Source organism: Scyliorhinus canicula, chromosome 19 (genome assembly GCF_902713615.1).
Source record: "Scyliorhinus canicula chromosome 19, sScyCan1.1, whole genome shotgun sequence".
In the NCBI taxonomy this organism is placed as follows: domain Eukaryota; kingdom Metazoa; phylum Chordata; class Chondrichthyes; order Carcharhiniformes; family Scyliorhinidae; genus Scyliorhinus; species Scyliorhinus canicula.
Window position 1 is genome coordinate 106,037,444 of NC_052164.1, and position 14,995 is coordinate 106,052,438.

Consider the following 14,995-nt stretch of genomic DNA (forward strand, 5'->3'; position numbering starts at 1 on the left):
TCAATATTTGGGGTCTGGAATACTCAATAATCAATAATCAGGGTCTGTAATACTCAATAATCAATACTCAGGGTCTGGAATACTCAATAGTCAATACTCCGGGTCCGTAATACTCAATAATCATTACTCAGGGTCTGGAATACTCAATAATCAATATTCGGGGTCTGCAATACTCAATATTCAACACTCAGCATCTGGAATACTCAATAATCAATACTCAGGGTCCGGAATACTCAATAATCAATACTCCGGGTCTGTAATACTCAATAATCAATACTCAGGGTCTGGAATACTCAATAATCAATATTCGGGGTCTGGATTATTCAATAATCAATACTCAGGGTCTGGAATACTCAATAATCAATATTTGGGGTCTGGAATATTCAATAATCAATATTCAGGGTCTGGAATACTCAATACTCAGGGTTTGGAATACTCAATAATCAATATTCGGGGTCTGGAATACTCAATAATCAATACTCAGTGTCTGGAATACTCAATAATCGATACTCAGGGTCTGGAATACTCAATAATCGATACTCAAGGTCTGGAATACTCAATAATCAATACTCAGGGTCTGGAATACTCAATAATCAATACTCAGGGTCTGGAATACTCAATAATCGATACTCAGGGTCTGGAATACTCAATAATCGATACTCGAGGTCTGGAATACTCAATAATCAATACTCAGGTTCTGGAATACTCAATAATCGATACTCGAGGTCTGGAATACTCTATAATCGATACTCAGGGTCTGGAATACTCAATAATCGATACTCGTGGTCTGGAATACTCAATAATCAAGACTCAGGTTCTGGAATACTCAATAATCGATACTCGAGGTCTGGAATACTCAATAATCAATACTCAAGGTTTGGAATACCAAATGACTGTTGTGACCGGTTAGAATATGGAAAATTGTGCCAAGCTATGGGGAAAGTGGGACAGACGGAAAGCCCAGATGAGAAATCTGGAGGTTACAAATTTGTAGTTGAAGGAAACAGTGTAAGGAATGAGTTTGTGGTGCATGTCCCCGATTACCAGCCACACAGAGTCGTATTTTTTTTTGTAATTTTTTCTCCAAATTTTTTAAACAACTTTTTCTTTTATTAACTGTTTGAGATCTTGTTTCAATTCTGTGAAGTGGTTTTGTAACAGCTCCTGTTCTGGTGTTTCAGGCAGCCTGTGCCACTAACGTGTAGGTTTTTTTTCCAACTTATTCTTAGAGGTCTGCCTCACAGCACCGAGGTCCTGGGTTGGATCCTGGCTCTGGGTCACTGTGTGGAGTTTGCACATTCTCCCTGTTTCTGCATGGGTTTCACCCCCACATCCCAAAGATGTGCAGGCTAGGTGGATTGGCCATGTTAAAGTGTCCCTTAATTGGAAAAAAATAATTGGGTACTCTAAATTTATATTAAAAAATCTTCTCGGAGGTTCAAAGAACCAACACGTACGGGATAGGCCGAATGGTCTCTGTCAGAGTCATTCTGTGATGTGCACACTGAGCAAACTGGATCATGGGTTTGATGGCACTGTTCTGAGTGTGGATGTGGCTGGAGTCAGGGAACTGCGGGTTTGTTAGCAGCTCTGCAGTGTCCAGCTATCACCCTGACTGGCAGAGAGTCTGAGCTCCTGCCCAAAGTTCGGCTGCGTTTGGGCTGCAGCCGAAAGAAAATCGGATGTGATGTTCCAGTCTTAAAACAATTATTGTTGGTCCTCAAATACCAGCAGGTTTTATACCGAAATGATCGGAATATAACCCGCCCCAGATACAGGGCAGCACCTTCTTCACTCCATCTGAATTGTTAGTTATAAATAATAAAGTTAAAAGGTAATTCTGTTTATTCAGAGCTGGTAGTTGTTGAGTTAAACAAATAAAGGATGAGTTGGCTCCGGCTGCACAAGCTGATGATGATATGCAAATAACTCTTTGTCAGGCACTAAACTCACCGAGTAAAACTGTCAAAAGCCACCTGCAGCGTCTCACTCAACCCAAATTTGCCTAAATTATACCGAACTCTAAACTGCCTCTCACCTGCCGCCTCAGCGCTGCAGAGGGGCTTTTTGAAATGAAGGAGGTGAGTTTTGTGGAGAGAGTAGAGGAGCTTCTTTGGTGAGTGAGAAACTTCAGCCTGAGTGTCGGTAAGGTCATCATTGTGAACACTTCACTCATTGGCCAGGGACTTCACTGCACAAGTTTGTGTTTGAAGGTGAGGAGAGTGAATGATTCATTGATCTGTCATGCTATTACCCATATGATGGCTTCATTTTACTGGCTGTCTGTTTCTGTGTTTTATTAAAATCAGCTGTTTCCTTTGCTACTGGAAGATGAGTGTGGACACAGCTAAATCACCCGATCTTGGGACTGGTGTCTCTCAGCAACAGGAGCGAGCAGGTAGATCCAAGTGTTTGCAATTTCAAAGTTTGCTTGTTGTGAATCTATTTTACAATAGGGTCAGACCCACTAATAGCTTTTTTACAGAGAGTGCGCTGAATTGCGATGTCAACCTGATATCTGGAACTAATTGCATCAATTATTAATTTGTATCCTCTTAGTTGGTGAATGGTCTGAGAGAGGGTTATGGTCCTTACTCGATGTGATGCCCTCCACAGCCTGATAGCCTGTTGTTTAGGCTGTGACTGCATTGTCACTGTGGGAGTTCCAGGCACAGTTATTCAGGAGAGGAGCTGCCCCTTTCCAATCTCACTGCACAATCCCAGCTCCCAGATTTCATTGTTGGAGTTTTATTTTGCTGCAGTGGGAGATGAGGATTGAATGGTGTCACCGGGCTCAGCAGAATTTGCAGAACTCCAGGTGATTAGATTGTGAATCATTGAAAAGTAATCGGTGTCCTTGGTTGGGACAGTCCACACTGGGCTCTGCTCCTGGCTACCCTGGTAATTCCCAATTGTCCCAGTCTCCAACACTTCATCCCGTAAATCTGGGAATTTCTGTGGCCCATTCTTTACTGTGACTAGCAGAATGTTACAGGCAGTTAACAGCAGGATGTCACACATCCCATTCCCTCACTCCGGCTGTTATCCTAAAAACGTTCAGCTTTGACAAAGGGTCACCTGGACTCGAAATGTTGGCTCTTTGCTCCGATGCTGCCAGACCTGCTGAGATTTTGCAGCATTTTCTCTTTTGTCCTAAAAACCTGCTCGGATGGAATTCCGGATTGGTCCCAAGCCCCCGAACGTCCCCTGGACACTGGTACCCAACAACCCAGCCGCCTTGTGGAAATACCCTCTGTGCCTTTTCGCACTGTGCGGAGGGGTTTCCTGTACTGTCTGCTGCTGCACACCTTTCACCTCCTTGCCATCCGGACATGCCATGGCATGCCTCATTGCCAACCAGTGGTGGAGGTCCCTGCTAGAGGTCCCTATATGGAGATGCCCTCCCTCAAAAACTTGGGGAGCTGGGATGGAGGGCACAGTGCAACCATCGTTTACACTGGTTCACAGCCTCCCCAGAAACTGCCACTCTTGGAGATTGTGAGCCAGGCCTATGTTCAGTGTCCTTGGCTGCTCTCCCTTTTTGGTTTCTTGACAACGTTGTTGTCGAGGTTTTGTTTACACTTCAGCCCCAGGCTCCTGATCTACGGACATCCGGTGCGGAGGGAGGTGGGAATGTGGAGGACGTCCTCATGAACCTGCTCCTGGGCCTGGTGAACCTCACCATAAATGGGTCCAGGCAGCGGGCAATCAGCCATCCATTCCTCCCCCCCCCTTCTCTTTGCCACCCCATCCCTTTGCCCCCCCCCCAGTCCCTTCCCCCATCCTTCCACCCCCCCATCCTTCCACCCCCCCATCCTTCCAGCCCCCCATCCTTCCAGCCCCCCATCCTTCCACCCCCCCATCCTTCCACCCCCCCATCCCATCCTTCCACCCCCCCATCCTTCCACCCCCCCATCCTTCCACCCCCCCATCCTTCCCCCCCCCCATCCTTCCACCCCCCCCATCCTTCCAGCCCCCCATCCTTCCACCCCCCATCCTTCCACCCCCCCATCCTTCCAGCCCCCCATCCTTCCAGCCCCCCATCCGTCCAGCCCCCCATCCTTCCACCCCCCCATCCTTCCACCCCCCCCATCCTTCCACCCCCCCATCCTTCCACCCCCCCATCCTTCCACCCCCCCATCCTTCCACCCCCCCATCCTTCCACCCCCCCATCCTTCCACCCCCCCATCCTTCCACCCCCCCATCCTTCCCCCCCCCCATCCTTCCACCCCCCCATCCTTCCACCCCCCCATCCTTCCACCCCCCCATCCTTCCACCCCCCCCATCCTTCCAGCCCCCCATCCTTCCAGCCCCCCATCCTTCCAGCCCCCCATCCTTCCAGCCCCCCATCCTTCCAGCCCCCCATCCTTCCAGCCAACCCATCCTTCCAGCCCCCCATCCTTCCAGCCCCCCATCCTTCCACCCCCCATCCTTCCAGCCCCCATCCTTCCAGCCCCCCATCCTTCCAGCCCCCCATCCTTCCAGCCCCCCATCCTTCCAGCCCCCCATCCTTCCAGCCCCCCATCCTTCCAGCCCCCCATCCTTCCAGCCCCCCATCCTTCCAGCCCCCCATCCTTCCAGCCCCCCCTCCTTCCAGCCCCCCATCCTTCCAGCCCCCCATCCTTCCAGCCCCCATCCTTCAGCCCCCCATCCTTCCAGCCCCCCATCCTTCCACCCCCCCATCCTTCCACCCCCCCATCCTTCCCACCCCCCATCCTTCCAGCCATCCATCCTTCCACCCCCCCATCCTTCCACCCCCCATCCTTCCACCCCCCATCCTTCCACCCCCCCATCCTTCCACCCCCCCATCCTTCCACCCCCCCATCCTTCCATCCTCCACCCCCCCATCCTTCCACCCCCCATCCTTCCACCCCCCCCTCCTTCCACCCCCCCATCGTCCACCCCCATCCTTCCACCCCCATCCTTCCACCCCCCCATCCTTCCACCCCCAGCCTTTCCACCCCCCATCCTTCCACCCCCCATCCTTCCACCCCCATCCTCCCCCCCCATCCTTCCACCCCCCCATCCTTCCACCCCCCCATCCCTCCCCCCCCATCCTTCCACCCCCATCCTTACAACCCCCCCATCCTTTCCACCCCCCCATCCTTCCACCCCCCCATCCTTCCACCCCCCCATCCTTCCACCCCCCCATCCTTCCACCCCCCCCTCTTCCACCCCCCCATCCTTCCACCCCCCCATACCTTCCACCCCCCCCATCCTTCCACCCCCCCATCCTGCCACCCCCCCATCCTTCCCCCCCCCATCCTTCCACCCCCCATCTTACCCCCCCCCATCCTTCCACCCCCCCATCCTTCCCCCCCCCCCATCCTTCCACCCCCCCCATCCTTCCACCCCCCCATCCTTCCACCCCCCCATCCTTCCACCCCCCCATCCTTCCACCCCCCCATCCTTCCACCCCCCCATCCTTCCACCCCCCCATCCTTCCACCCCCCCATCCTTCCAACCCCCCCATCCTTCCACCCCCCATCCTTCCACCCCCCCCATCCTCCCCCCCCCCATCCTTCCACCCCCCCATCCTTCCACCCCCCCATCCTTCCACCCCCCCATCCTTCCACCCCCCCATCCTTCCACCCCCCCATCCTTCCACCCCCCCATCCTTCCACCCCCCCATCCTTCCACCCCCCCATCCTTCCACCCCCCCCATCCTTCCACCCCCCCATCCTTCCACCCCCCCATACCTTCCACCCCCCCATCCCATCCTTCCACCCCCCATCCTTCCACCCCCCCATCCTTCCACCCCCCCATCCTTCCACCCCCCCATCCTTCCACCCCCCCATCCTTCCACCCCCCCCATCCTTCCACCCCCCCCATCCTTCCACCCCCCCCATCCTTCCACCCCCCCCATCCTTCCACCCCCCCATCCTCCTTCCCCCCCTCCTTCCTTCGCCCCCCCCATCCTTCCTTCGCCCCATCCTTCCACCCCCCCGTCCTTCCACCCCCCCATCCTTCCACCCCCCCATCCTTCCACCCCCCATCCTTCCACCCCCCCATCCTTCCACCCCCCCATCCTTCCACCCCCCCATCCTTCCACCCCCCATCCTTCCACCCCCCATCCTTCCACCCCCCATCCTTCCACCCCCCATCCTTCCACCCCCCATCCTTCCACCCCCCATCCTTCCTTCCCCATCCTTCCTTCACCCCCCCCATCCTTCCTTCACCCCCCCCATCCTTCCTTCCCCCCCATCCTTCCTTCCCCCCATCCTTCCTTCCCCCCATCCTTCCTTCCCCCCATCCTTCCTTCCCCCCATCCTTCCTTCCCCCCCATCCTTCCTTCCCCCCATCCTTCCTTCCCCCCCATCCTTCCTTCCCCCCCATCCTTCCTTCCCCCCCATCCTTCCTTCCCCCCAACCTTCCTTCCCCCCATCCTTCCTTCCCCCCCCCATTGTTTCCCACCCCATCCCTCCCAACCCCTTTCCCTCTCACCCACCCACCATCCCTCCGCACCTTCCCCTTTCCACCATCCCTTCCCCTTTGCCCCATCCCCTTCCCCATCCCCTTTCCCCCCATCCCCTTTCCCCCCCATCCCCTTTCCCCCCCATCCCCTTCCCCCCCATCCCCTTCCCCCCATCCCCTACCCCCCCATCCCCTACCCCCCATCCCCATCCCCTTCCCCCAATCCCCTCCATCCCCTTCCCCTCCATCCCATTCCCCTCCATCCCATTCCCCTCCATCCCATTCCCCTCCATCCCATTCCCCCCCATCCCCTCCCCCCCATCCCCTTCCCCCCATCCCCTTCCCCCATCCCCTTCCCCCATCCCCTTCCCCCATCCCCTTCCCCCATCCCCTTCCCCCCCATCCCCTTCCCCCCCCATCCCCTTCCCCCCCATCCCCTTCCCCCCATCCCCTTCCCCCCCATCCCCTTCCCCCCCATCCCCTTCCCCCCCATCCCCTTCCCCCCCATCCCCTTCCCCCCCATCCCCTTCCCCCCCATCCCCTTCCCCCATCCCCTTCCCCATCCCCTTCCCCCATCCCCTTCCCCCATCCCCTTCCCCCATCCCCTCCCCCCATCCCCTCCCCCCCATCCCCTCCCCCTCCCGCCCATCCCCGTCCCCCCCATCCCCGTCCCCCCCATCCCCGTCCCCCCAATCCCTTCCCTCCCCAATCCCTTCCCTCCCCAATCCCTTCCCTCCCCAATCCCTTCCCTCCCCAATCCCTTCCCTCCCCAATCCCTTCCCTCCCCAATCCCTTCCCTCCCCAATCCCTTCCCTCCCCAATCCCTTCCCTCCCCAATCCCTTCCCTCCCCAATCCCTTCCCTCCCCAATCCCTTCCCTCCCCAATCCCTTCCCTCCCCAATCCCTTCCCTCCCCAATCCCTTCCCCCCCAATCCCTTCCCTCCCCCCAATCCCTTCCCCAACCCCGTCCCCCCCAATCCCTTCCCTTCCCCCCAATCCCTTCCCCAATCCCTTCCCCCCCGATCCCTTCCCCCCCGATCCCTTCCCCCCCGATCCCTTCCCCCCCGATCCCTTCCCCCCCGATCCCTTCCCCCCCAACCTCTTCCCCCCCCAACCTCTTCCCCCCATCCCTTTGCCCCCCCCATCCCTTTGCCCCCCCCCATCCCTTTGCCACCCCCATCCCTTTGCCCCACCCCAGGCCCTTCCCCCCCCTTCCACACCCCCCCCCCTCCTTTGACAAGGTACCGCATGTTCGGGTGTTGCAAAAGGTTAAATGTCACAGAATCCAGGATGAGGTGGGCAATTGGATACAAATGTGGCTTGGCGACCGAAGCCAAAGGGTGGTTGTGGAAGATTGTTTTTCAAACTGGAGGCCTGTGACCAGCGCTGTGCCTCAGGGATCGGTGCTGGGTCACTGTTATTTGTTATATATATTAATGATTTGGATGAGAATGTGGGAGGCAGGGTTAGAAATGGTGACACCAAGATTGGTGGCATAGTGAATAGTGACGAAGGTTATATAAGATTGCAACAGGAGTGCGGCATGTGGCGCAGTGGTTAGCACTGAGACTGCGACGCTGAGGAGCCGGGTCCGAGTCCAGGCTCTGGGTCACTGTCCGTGTGGAGTTTGCACATTCTCCCCGTGTCTGCGTGGGTTTCACACCCACAGCCCAAAGATGTGCAGGGTAGGTGGATTGGCCGCGCTAAATTGCTCCTTAATTGGGAAAAAAAAATAATTGGGTACTCTAAATTTATATATTTTTAAAAAGATTGCAACAGGATCTTGGCCAATTGGGCCAGTGGGCTGATGAATGGCAGATGGAGTTTAATTTGGATAAATGTGAGCTGATGCATTTTGGTCGATCAAATCAGGGTAGGACCTACTCAGTTAATGGTAGGGAATTGGGGAGAGTTACAGATCAAAGAGATCTCGGGGTACAGGTTCATAGCTGCTTGAAGGTGGAGTGGCAGGTGGACAGGGTGGTGAAGAAGGCATTCAGCATGCTGGGTTTATTGGTCAGAATATTGAATACAAGAGTTGGGACATCTTGTTGAAGTTGTACAAGACATTGGTAAGACCACACATGGAATACTGTGTTCAGTTCTGGAGACCCTATTATAGGAAGGATATTGTTAAACTAGAAAGAGTGCAGAAGGGATTTACGAGGATGCTACCAGGACTTGATGGTCTGAGTTATAAGGAGAGGCTGGATAGGCTGAGACTTTCCTCCCTGGAGCGTAGGAGGCTTAGGGGTGATCTTAGAGAGGTTTATAAAATAATGATGAACATGGATAAGTTAGATAGTCAACATCTTTTCCCAAAGGTTGAGGAGTCTAGAACTAGAGGGCATAGTTTTACGGTGAGAGGAGAGATACAAAAGACACCAGAGGGGAAATTTCTTCACACAGAGGGTGGTGATCATCTGGAACGGGCTGCCAGAGGCAGTGGTAGAGGCGGGTACAATGTTGTCCTTTTAAAAAACAGTTAGACAGTTACATGGACAGGGTGGGTATAGAGGGATATGGCCGCAGGTAGGGGGAGTGGCCCTGGGTAGGGTGCTCTTTCAGAGAGTCGGTGCAGACCCGATGTGTTGAATGGCCTCCTGTACTGTAGGGAATCTATGAATCTACCAATGTGGATAACTTCACACTTTTGTTTGCATACTCCATCTGCCATGTTCTTGCCCACTTGCATCCAAATACCTTTGAAGCATCTTTTCACCCTCAGCTCTCATTCCCAGCCAAACTTTTATATTATCACAAAATGGATAGCAACTGAAACCTTGTTAAACTCCGAGTGACTCATTCCTGTGGCTTCATTTGAGATGTTTACAGGTCTGACTAATGGTATCTTCAAAGGGATTTGGTTCAAGTGAGTAGAGACCAGACCACTGGATTGGAAACTTAAGCCTGTTATCACGGCAAAGAAAATCTATATAGATACTCGGAGCTGAATAAAGTAACTAGGCAGCTTTTAATCGACATGAGCAGACCAGTTGGGTGATAATTCAACTGCTGTCAATCATCCATTACATCTTATTTTGGGTTGTTAGATTTGTGCTCTTTTGCAGAGCAAAGAAGACGGTGGGTTCCTTCGATATGGACACGAGACTCTTTGGTCCAATGTTATTGAAGGCAGCTGCACTGTATCTTTAAGGTGGTTAAACTTTTCTCTCCTCCCAGCCTCCACCTCCCATCAATGACAAAGCACTGATTCATCCACTGATGGAGGCAGTAGATGATCAGATGGTATATTGATCTGAATCTGTAAACCTTTGTTGAGACTGTTGGGGCCATTCCTGTAGACTGTTGATGAGATGGGTGATAGGTAGGGATGATTGGGAGTCTGGAATGTTAACTGAAAGATGAAGTTACACACCAACTAGGAGCAAAATAGACCATTTTGCCCCTTAAGCCACTTCCACTATTTGATAAGATCATGGCTAACCTGATGGTGACCTCTACCCCCTACCTACACTATTAGATTATTGACTGACCAAGATGTCAATCTACCTCATGGTAGCACAGTGGTTAGCACTGTTACTTCACAACGCCAGGGTCCCAGGTTCGATTCCCGTCTTAGGTCACTGTCTGTGTGGAGTCTGCACGTTCTCCCCGAGTCTGCGTGGGTTTCCTCCGGGTGCTCCGGTTTCCTCCCACAGTCCAAAGACGTGCAGGTTCGGTGGATTGGCCATGCTAAATTGCCCTTAGTGTCCAAAAAGGTTAGGTGGGGTTACTGGGTTACGGGGATAGGGTGGAGGTGTGGGCTTAAGTGGGGAGCTCTTTCCAAGGGCCGGTGCAGACTCGATGATCCAGTCTCCACTGTTGCCTGGGGAGATTTCTGCAGATCTCTTTGTTTTCTCCCCAACTGTCTTAAATGGGAGAGTACTGATTTTTAAACTGTGTTCCCTGGTTCTAGTCTCCCCCACTCCCTGGTTCTAGTCTCTCCCACTCCCTGGTTCTAGTCTCTCCCACTCCCTGGTTCTAGTCTCTCCCACTCCCTGGTTCTAGTCTCTCCCACTCCCTGGTTCTAGTCTCCCCCACTCCCTGGTTCTAGTCTCCCCCACTCCCTGGTTCTAGTCTCCCCCACTCCCTGGTTCTAGTCTCTCCCACTCCCTGGTTCTAGTCTCTCCCACTCCCTGGTTCTAGTCTCTCCCACTCCCTGGTTCTAGTCTCCCCCACTCCCTGGTTCTAGTCTCCCACACTCCCTGGTTCTAGTCTCTCCCACTCCCTGGTTCTAGTCTCCCCCACTCCCTGGTTCTAGTCTCTCCCACTCCCTGGTTCTAGTCTCTCCCACTCCCTGGTTCTAGTCTCTCCCACTCCCTGGTTCTAGTCTCTCCCACTCCCTGGTTCTAGTCTCTCCCACTCCCTGGTTCTAGTCTCTCCCACTCCCTGGTTCTAGTCTCCCCCCACTCCCTGGTTCTAGTCTCTCCCACTCCCTGGTTCTAGTCTCTCCCACTCCCTGGTTCTAGTCTCTCCCACTCCCTGGTTCTAGTCTCTCCCACTCCCTGGTTCTAGTCTCTCCCACTCCCTGGTTCTAGTCTCTCCCACTCCCTGGTTCTAGTCTCCCCCACTCCCTGGTTCTAGTCTCTCCCACTCCCTGGTTCTAGTCTCTCACACTCCCTGGTTCTAGTCTCTCCCACTCCCTGGTTCTAGTCTCTCCCACTCCCTGGTTCTAGTCTCTCCCACTCCCTGGTTCTAGTCTCTCCCACTCCCTGGTTCTAGTCTCTCCCACTCTCTGGTTCTAGTCTCCCCCACTCCCTGGTTCTAGTCTCTCCCACTCCCTGGTTCTAGTCTCCCCCACTCCCTGGTTCTAGTCTCCCCCACTCCCTGGTTCTAGTCTCTCTCACTCCCTGGTTCTAGTCTCTCCCACTCCCTGGTTCTAGTCTCTCCCACTCCCTGGTTCTAGTCTCTCCCACTCCCTGGTTCTAGTCTCTCCCACTCCCTGGTTCTAGTCTCTCCCACTCCCTGGTTCTAGTCTCTCCCACTCTCTGGTTCTAGTCTCCCCCACTCCCTGGTTCTAGTCTCTCCCACTCCCTGGTTCTAGTCTCTCCCACTCCCTAGTTCTAGTCTCCCCCACTCCCTGGTTCTAGTCTCCCACACTCCCTGGTTCTAGTCTCTCCCACTCCCTGGTTCTAGTCTCCCCCACTCCCTGGTTCTAGTCTCTCCCACTCCCTGGTTCTAGTCTCTCCCACTCCCTGGTTCTAGTCTCTCCCACTCCCTGGTTCTAGTCTCTCCCACTCCCTGGTTCTAGTCTCTCCCACTCCCTGGTTCTAGTCTCCCCCACTCCCTGGTTCTAGTCTCTCCCACTCCCTGGTTCTAGTCTCTCCCACTCCCTGGTTCTAGTCTCTCCCACTCCCTGGTTCTAGTCTCTCCCACTCCCTGGTTCTAGTCTCTCCCACTCCCTGGTTCTAGTCTCTCCCACTCCCTGGTTCTAGTCTCCCCCACTCCCTGGTTCTAGTCTCTCCCACTCCCTGGTTCTAGTCTCTCACACTCCCTGGTTCTAGTCTCTCCCACTCCCTGGTTCTAGTCTCTCCCACTCCCTGGTTCTAGTCTCTCCCACTCCCTGGTTCTAGTCTCTCCCACTCCCTGGTTCTAGTCTCTCCCACTCCCTGGTTCTAGTCTCCCCCACTCCCTGGTTCTAGTCTCTCCCACTCCCTGGTTCTAGTCTCCCCCACTCCCTGGTTCTAGTCTCCCCCACTCCCTGTTCTAGTCTATCCACTCCCTGGTTCTAGTCTCTCCCCCCTCCATGGTTTAGTCTCTCCCACTCCCTGGTTCTAGTCTCTCCCAACTCCCTGGTTCTAGTCTCTCCCACTCCCTGGTTCTAGTCTCTCCCACTCTCTGGTTCTAGTCTCCCCCACTCCTCTGGTTCTAGTCTCTCCCACTCCCTGGTTCTAGTCTCCCCCACTCCCTGGTTCTAGTCTTCCCCACTCCCTGTTCTAGTCTCCCCCACTCCCTGGTTCTAGTCTCTCCCACTCCCTGGTTCTAGTCTCCCCCACTCCCGGTTCTAGTCTCCCCCACTCCATGGTTCTAGTCTCTCCCACTTCCCTGGTTCTAGTCTCCCCCACTCCCTGGGTTCTAGTCTCTCGCACTCCCTGGTTCTAGTCTCTCGCCACTCCCTGGTTCTAGTCTCTCCCACTCCCTGGTTCTAGTCTCTCCACTCCCTGGTTCTAGTACTTCTTTTCTCCCACACTCCCTGGTTCTAGTCTCTCCCACTCCCTGGTTCTAGTCTCCCCACCCTGGTTCTAGTCTCTCATCCTGGTTCTAGTCTCTCCCACTCCCTGGTTCTAGTCTCCCCACTCCCTGGTTCTAGTCTCTCCCACTCCTGGTTCTAGTCTCTCCCACTCCTGGTTCTAGTCTCCACTCCCTGGTTCTAGTCTCTCCCACCTGGTTCTAGTCTCTCCCACTCCTGGTTCTAGTCTCTCCCACTCCCTGGTTCTAGTCTCCCCAACTCCCTGGTTCTAGTCTCTCCCACTCCTGGTTCTAGTCTCTCCCACTCCTGGTTCTAGTCCCCCACTCCTGGTTCTAGTCTCTCCCACTCCCTGGTTCTAGTATCTCTCCCACTCCCTGGTTCTAGTCTCCCCACTCCCTGGTTCTAGTCTCCCCCACTCCCTGGTTCTAGTCTCCCCACTCCCTGGTTCTAGTCTCCCACTCCCTGGTTCTAGTTTCTCCCACTCCCTGGTTCTAGTCTCTCCCACTCCCTGGTTCTAGTCTCCCCCACTCCCTGGTTCTAGTCTCCCCCACTCCCTGGTTCTAGTCTCCCCCACTCCCTGGTTCTAGTCTCTCCCACTCTCTGGTTCTAGTCTCCCCCACTCCCTGGTTCTAGTCTCTCCCACTCCCTGGTTCTAGTCTCTCCCACTCCCTAGTTCTAGTCTCCCCCACTCCCTGGTTCTAGTCTCCCACACTCCCTGGTTCTAGTCTCTCCCACTCCCTGGTTCTAGTCTCCCCCACTCCCTGGTTCTAGTCTCTCCCACTCCCTGGTTCTAGTCTCTCCCACTCCCTGGTTCTAGTCTCTCCCACTCCCTGGTTCTAGTCTCTCCCACTCCCTGGTTCTAGTCTCTCCCACTCCCTGGTTCTAGTCTCCCCCACTCCCTGGTTCTAGTCTCTCCCACTCCCTGGTTCTAGTCTCTCCCACTCCCTGGTTCTAGTCTCTCCCACTCCCTGGTTCTAGTCTCTCCCACTCCCTGGTTCTAGTCTCTCCCACTCCCTGGTTCTAGTCTCTCCCACTCCCTGGTTCTAGTCTCCCCCACTCCCTGGTTCTAGTCTCTCCCACTCCCTGGTTCTAGTCTCTCACACTCCCTGGTTCTAGTCTCTCCCACTCCCTGGTTCTAGTCTCTCCCACTCCCTGGTTCTAGTCTCTCCCACTCCCTGGTTCTAGTCTCTCCCACTCCCTGGTTCTAGTCTCTCCCACTCCCTGGTTCTAGTCTCCCCCACTCCCTGGTTCTAGTCTCTCCCACTCCCTGGTTCTAGTCTCCCCCACTCCCTGGTTCTAGTCTCCCCCACTCCCTGGTTCTAGTCTCTCTCACTCCCTGGTTCTAGTCTCTCCCACTCCCTGGTTCTAGTCTCTCCCACTCCCTGGTTCTAGTCTCTCCCACTCCCTGGTTCTAGTCTCTCCCACTCCCTGGTTCTAGTCTCTCCCACTCTCTGGTTCTAGTCTCCCCCACTCCCTGGTTCTAGTCTCTCCCACTCCCTGGTTCTAGTCTCCCCCACTCCCTGGTTCTAGTCTCTCCCACTCCCTGGTTCTAGTCTCCCCCACTCCCTGGTTCTAGTCTCTCCCACTCCCTGGTTCTAGTCTCCCCCACTCCCTGGTTCTAGTCTCCCCCACTCCCTGGTTCTAGTCTCTCCCACTCCCTGGTTCTAGTCTCCCCCACTCCCTGGTTCTAGTCTCTCGCACTCCCTGGTTCTAGTCTCTCGCACTCCCTGGTTCTAGTCTCTCCCACTCCCTGGTTCTAGTCTCTCCCACTCCCTGGTTCTAGTCTCTCCCACTCCCTGGTTCTAGTCTCTCCCACTCCCTGGTTCTAGTCTCCCCCACTCCCTGGTTCTAGTCTCTCCCACTCCCTGGTTCTAGTCTCCCCCACTCCCTGGTTCTAGTCTCTCTCACTCCCTGGTTCTAGTCTCTCCCACTCCCTGGTTCTAGTCTCCCCCACTCCCTGGTTCTAGTCTCTCCCACTCCCTGGTTCTAGTCTCTCCCACTCCCTGGTTCTAGTCTCTCCCACTCCCTGGTTCTAGTCTCTCCCACTCCCTGGTTCTAGTCTCTCCCACTCCCTGGTTCTAGTCTCTCCCACTCCCTGGTTCTAGTCTCTCCCACTCCCTGGTTCTAGTCTCTCCCACTCCCTGGTTCTAGTCTCTCCCACTCCCTGGTTCTAGTCTCCCCCACTCCCTGGTTCTAGTCTCTCCCACTCCCTGGTTCTAGTCTCTCCCACTCCCTGGTTCTAGTCTCCCCCACTCCCTGGTTCTAGTCTCCCCCACTCCCTGGTTCTAGTCTCCCCCACTCCCTGGTTCTAGTCTCTCCCACTCCCTGGTTCTAGTTTCTCCCACTCCCTGGTTCTAGTCTCTCCCACTCCCTGGTTCTAGTCTCCCC

General features: G+C 54.9%; 1 protein-coding gene across 4 annotated transcripts in view; it reads left to right on the top strand.

The window, feature by feature from the left end:
• The first annotated feature begins 1,907 nt into the window (after positions 1-1,907).
• pou2f3 (POU class 2 homeobox 3) overlaps positions 1,908-14,995 on the top strand; it is an 83,098-nt gene continuing 70,010 nt past the window's right edge. The window contains exons 1-2 of one of the 4 annotated variants that reach the window (XM_038779606.1): positions 1,908-2,213; positions 2,310-2,398. In XM_038779606.1, coding sequence (XP_038635534.1) covers positions 2,332-2,398 — 67 coding nt within the window. In that variant the 5' untranslated portion in view covers positions 1,908-2,213; positions 2,310-2,331. Of the gene's footprint in view, positions 2,214-2,309; positions 2,399-9,535; positions 9,572-14,995 lie in introns of those variants that run through there. The other 3 variants (XM_038779605.1, XM_038779607.1, XM_038779608.1) reach the window with 3 other exon arrangements.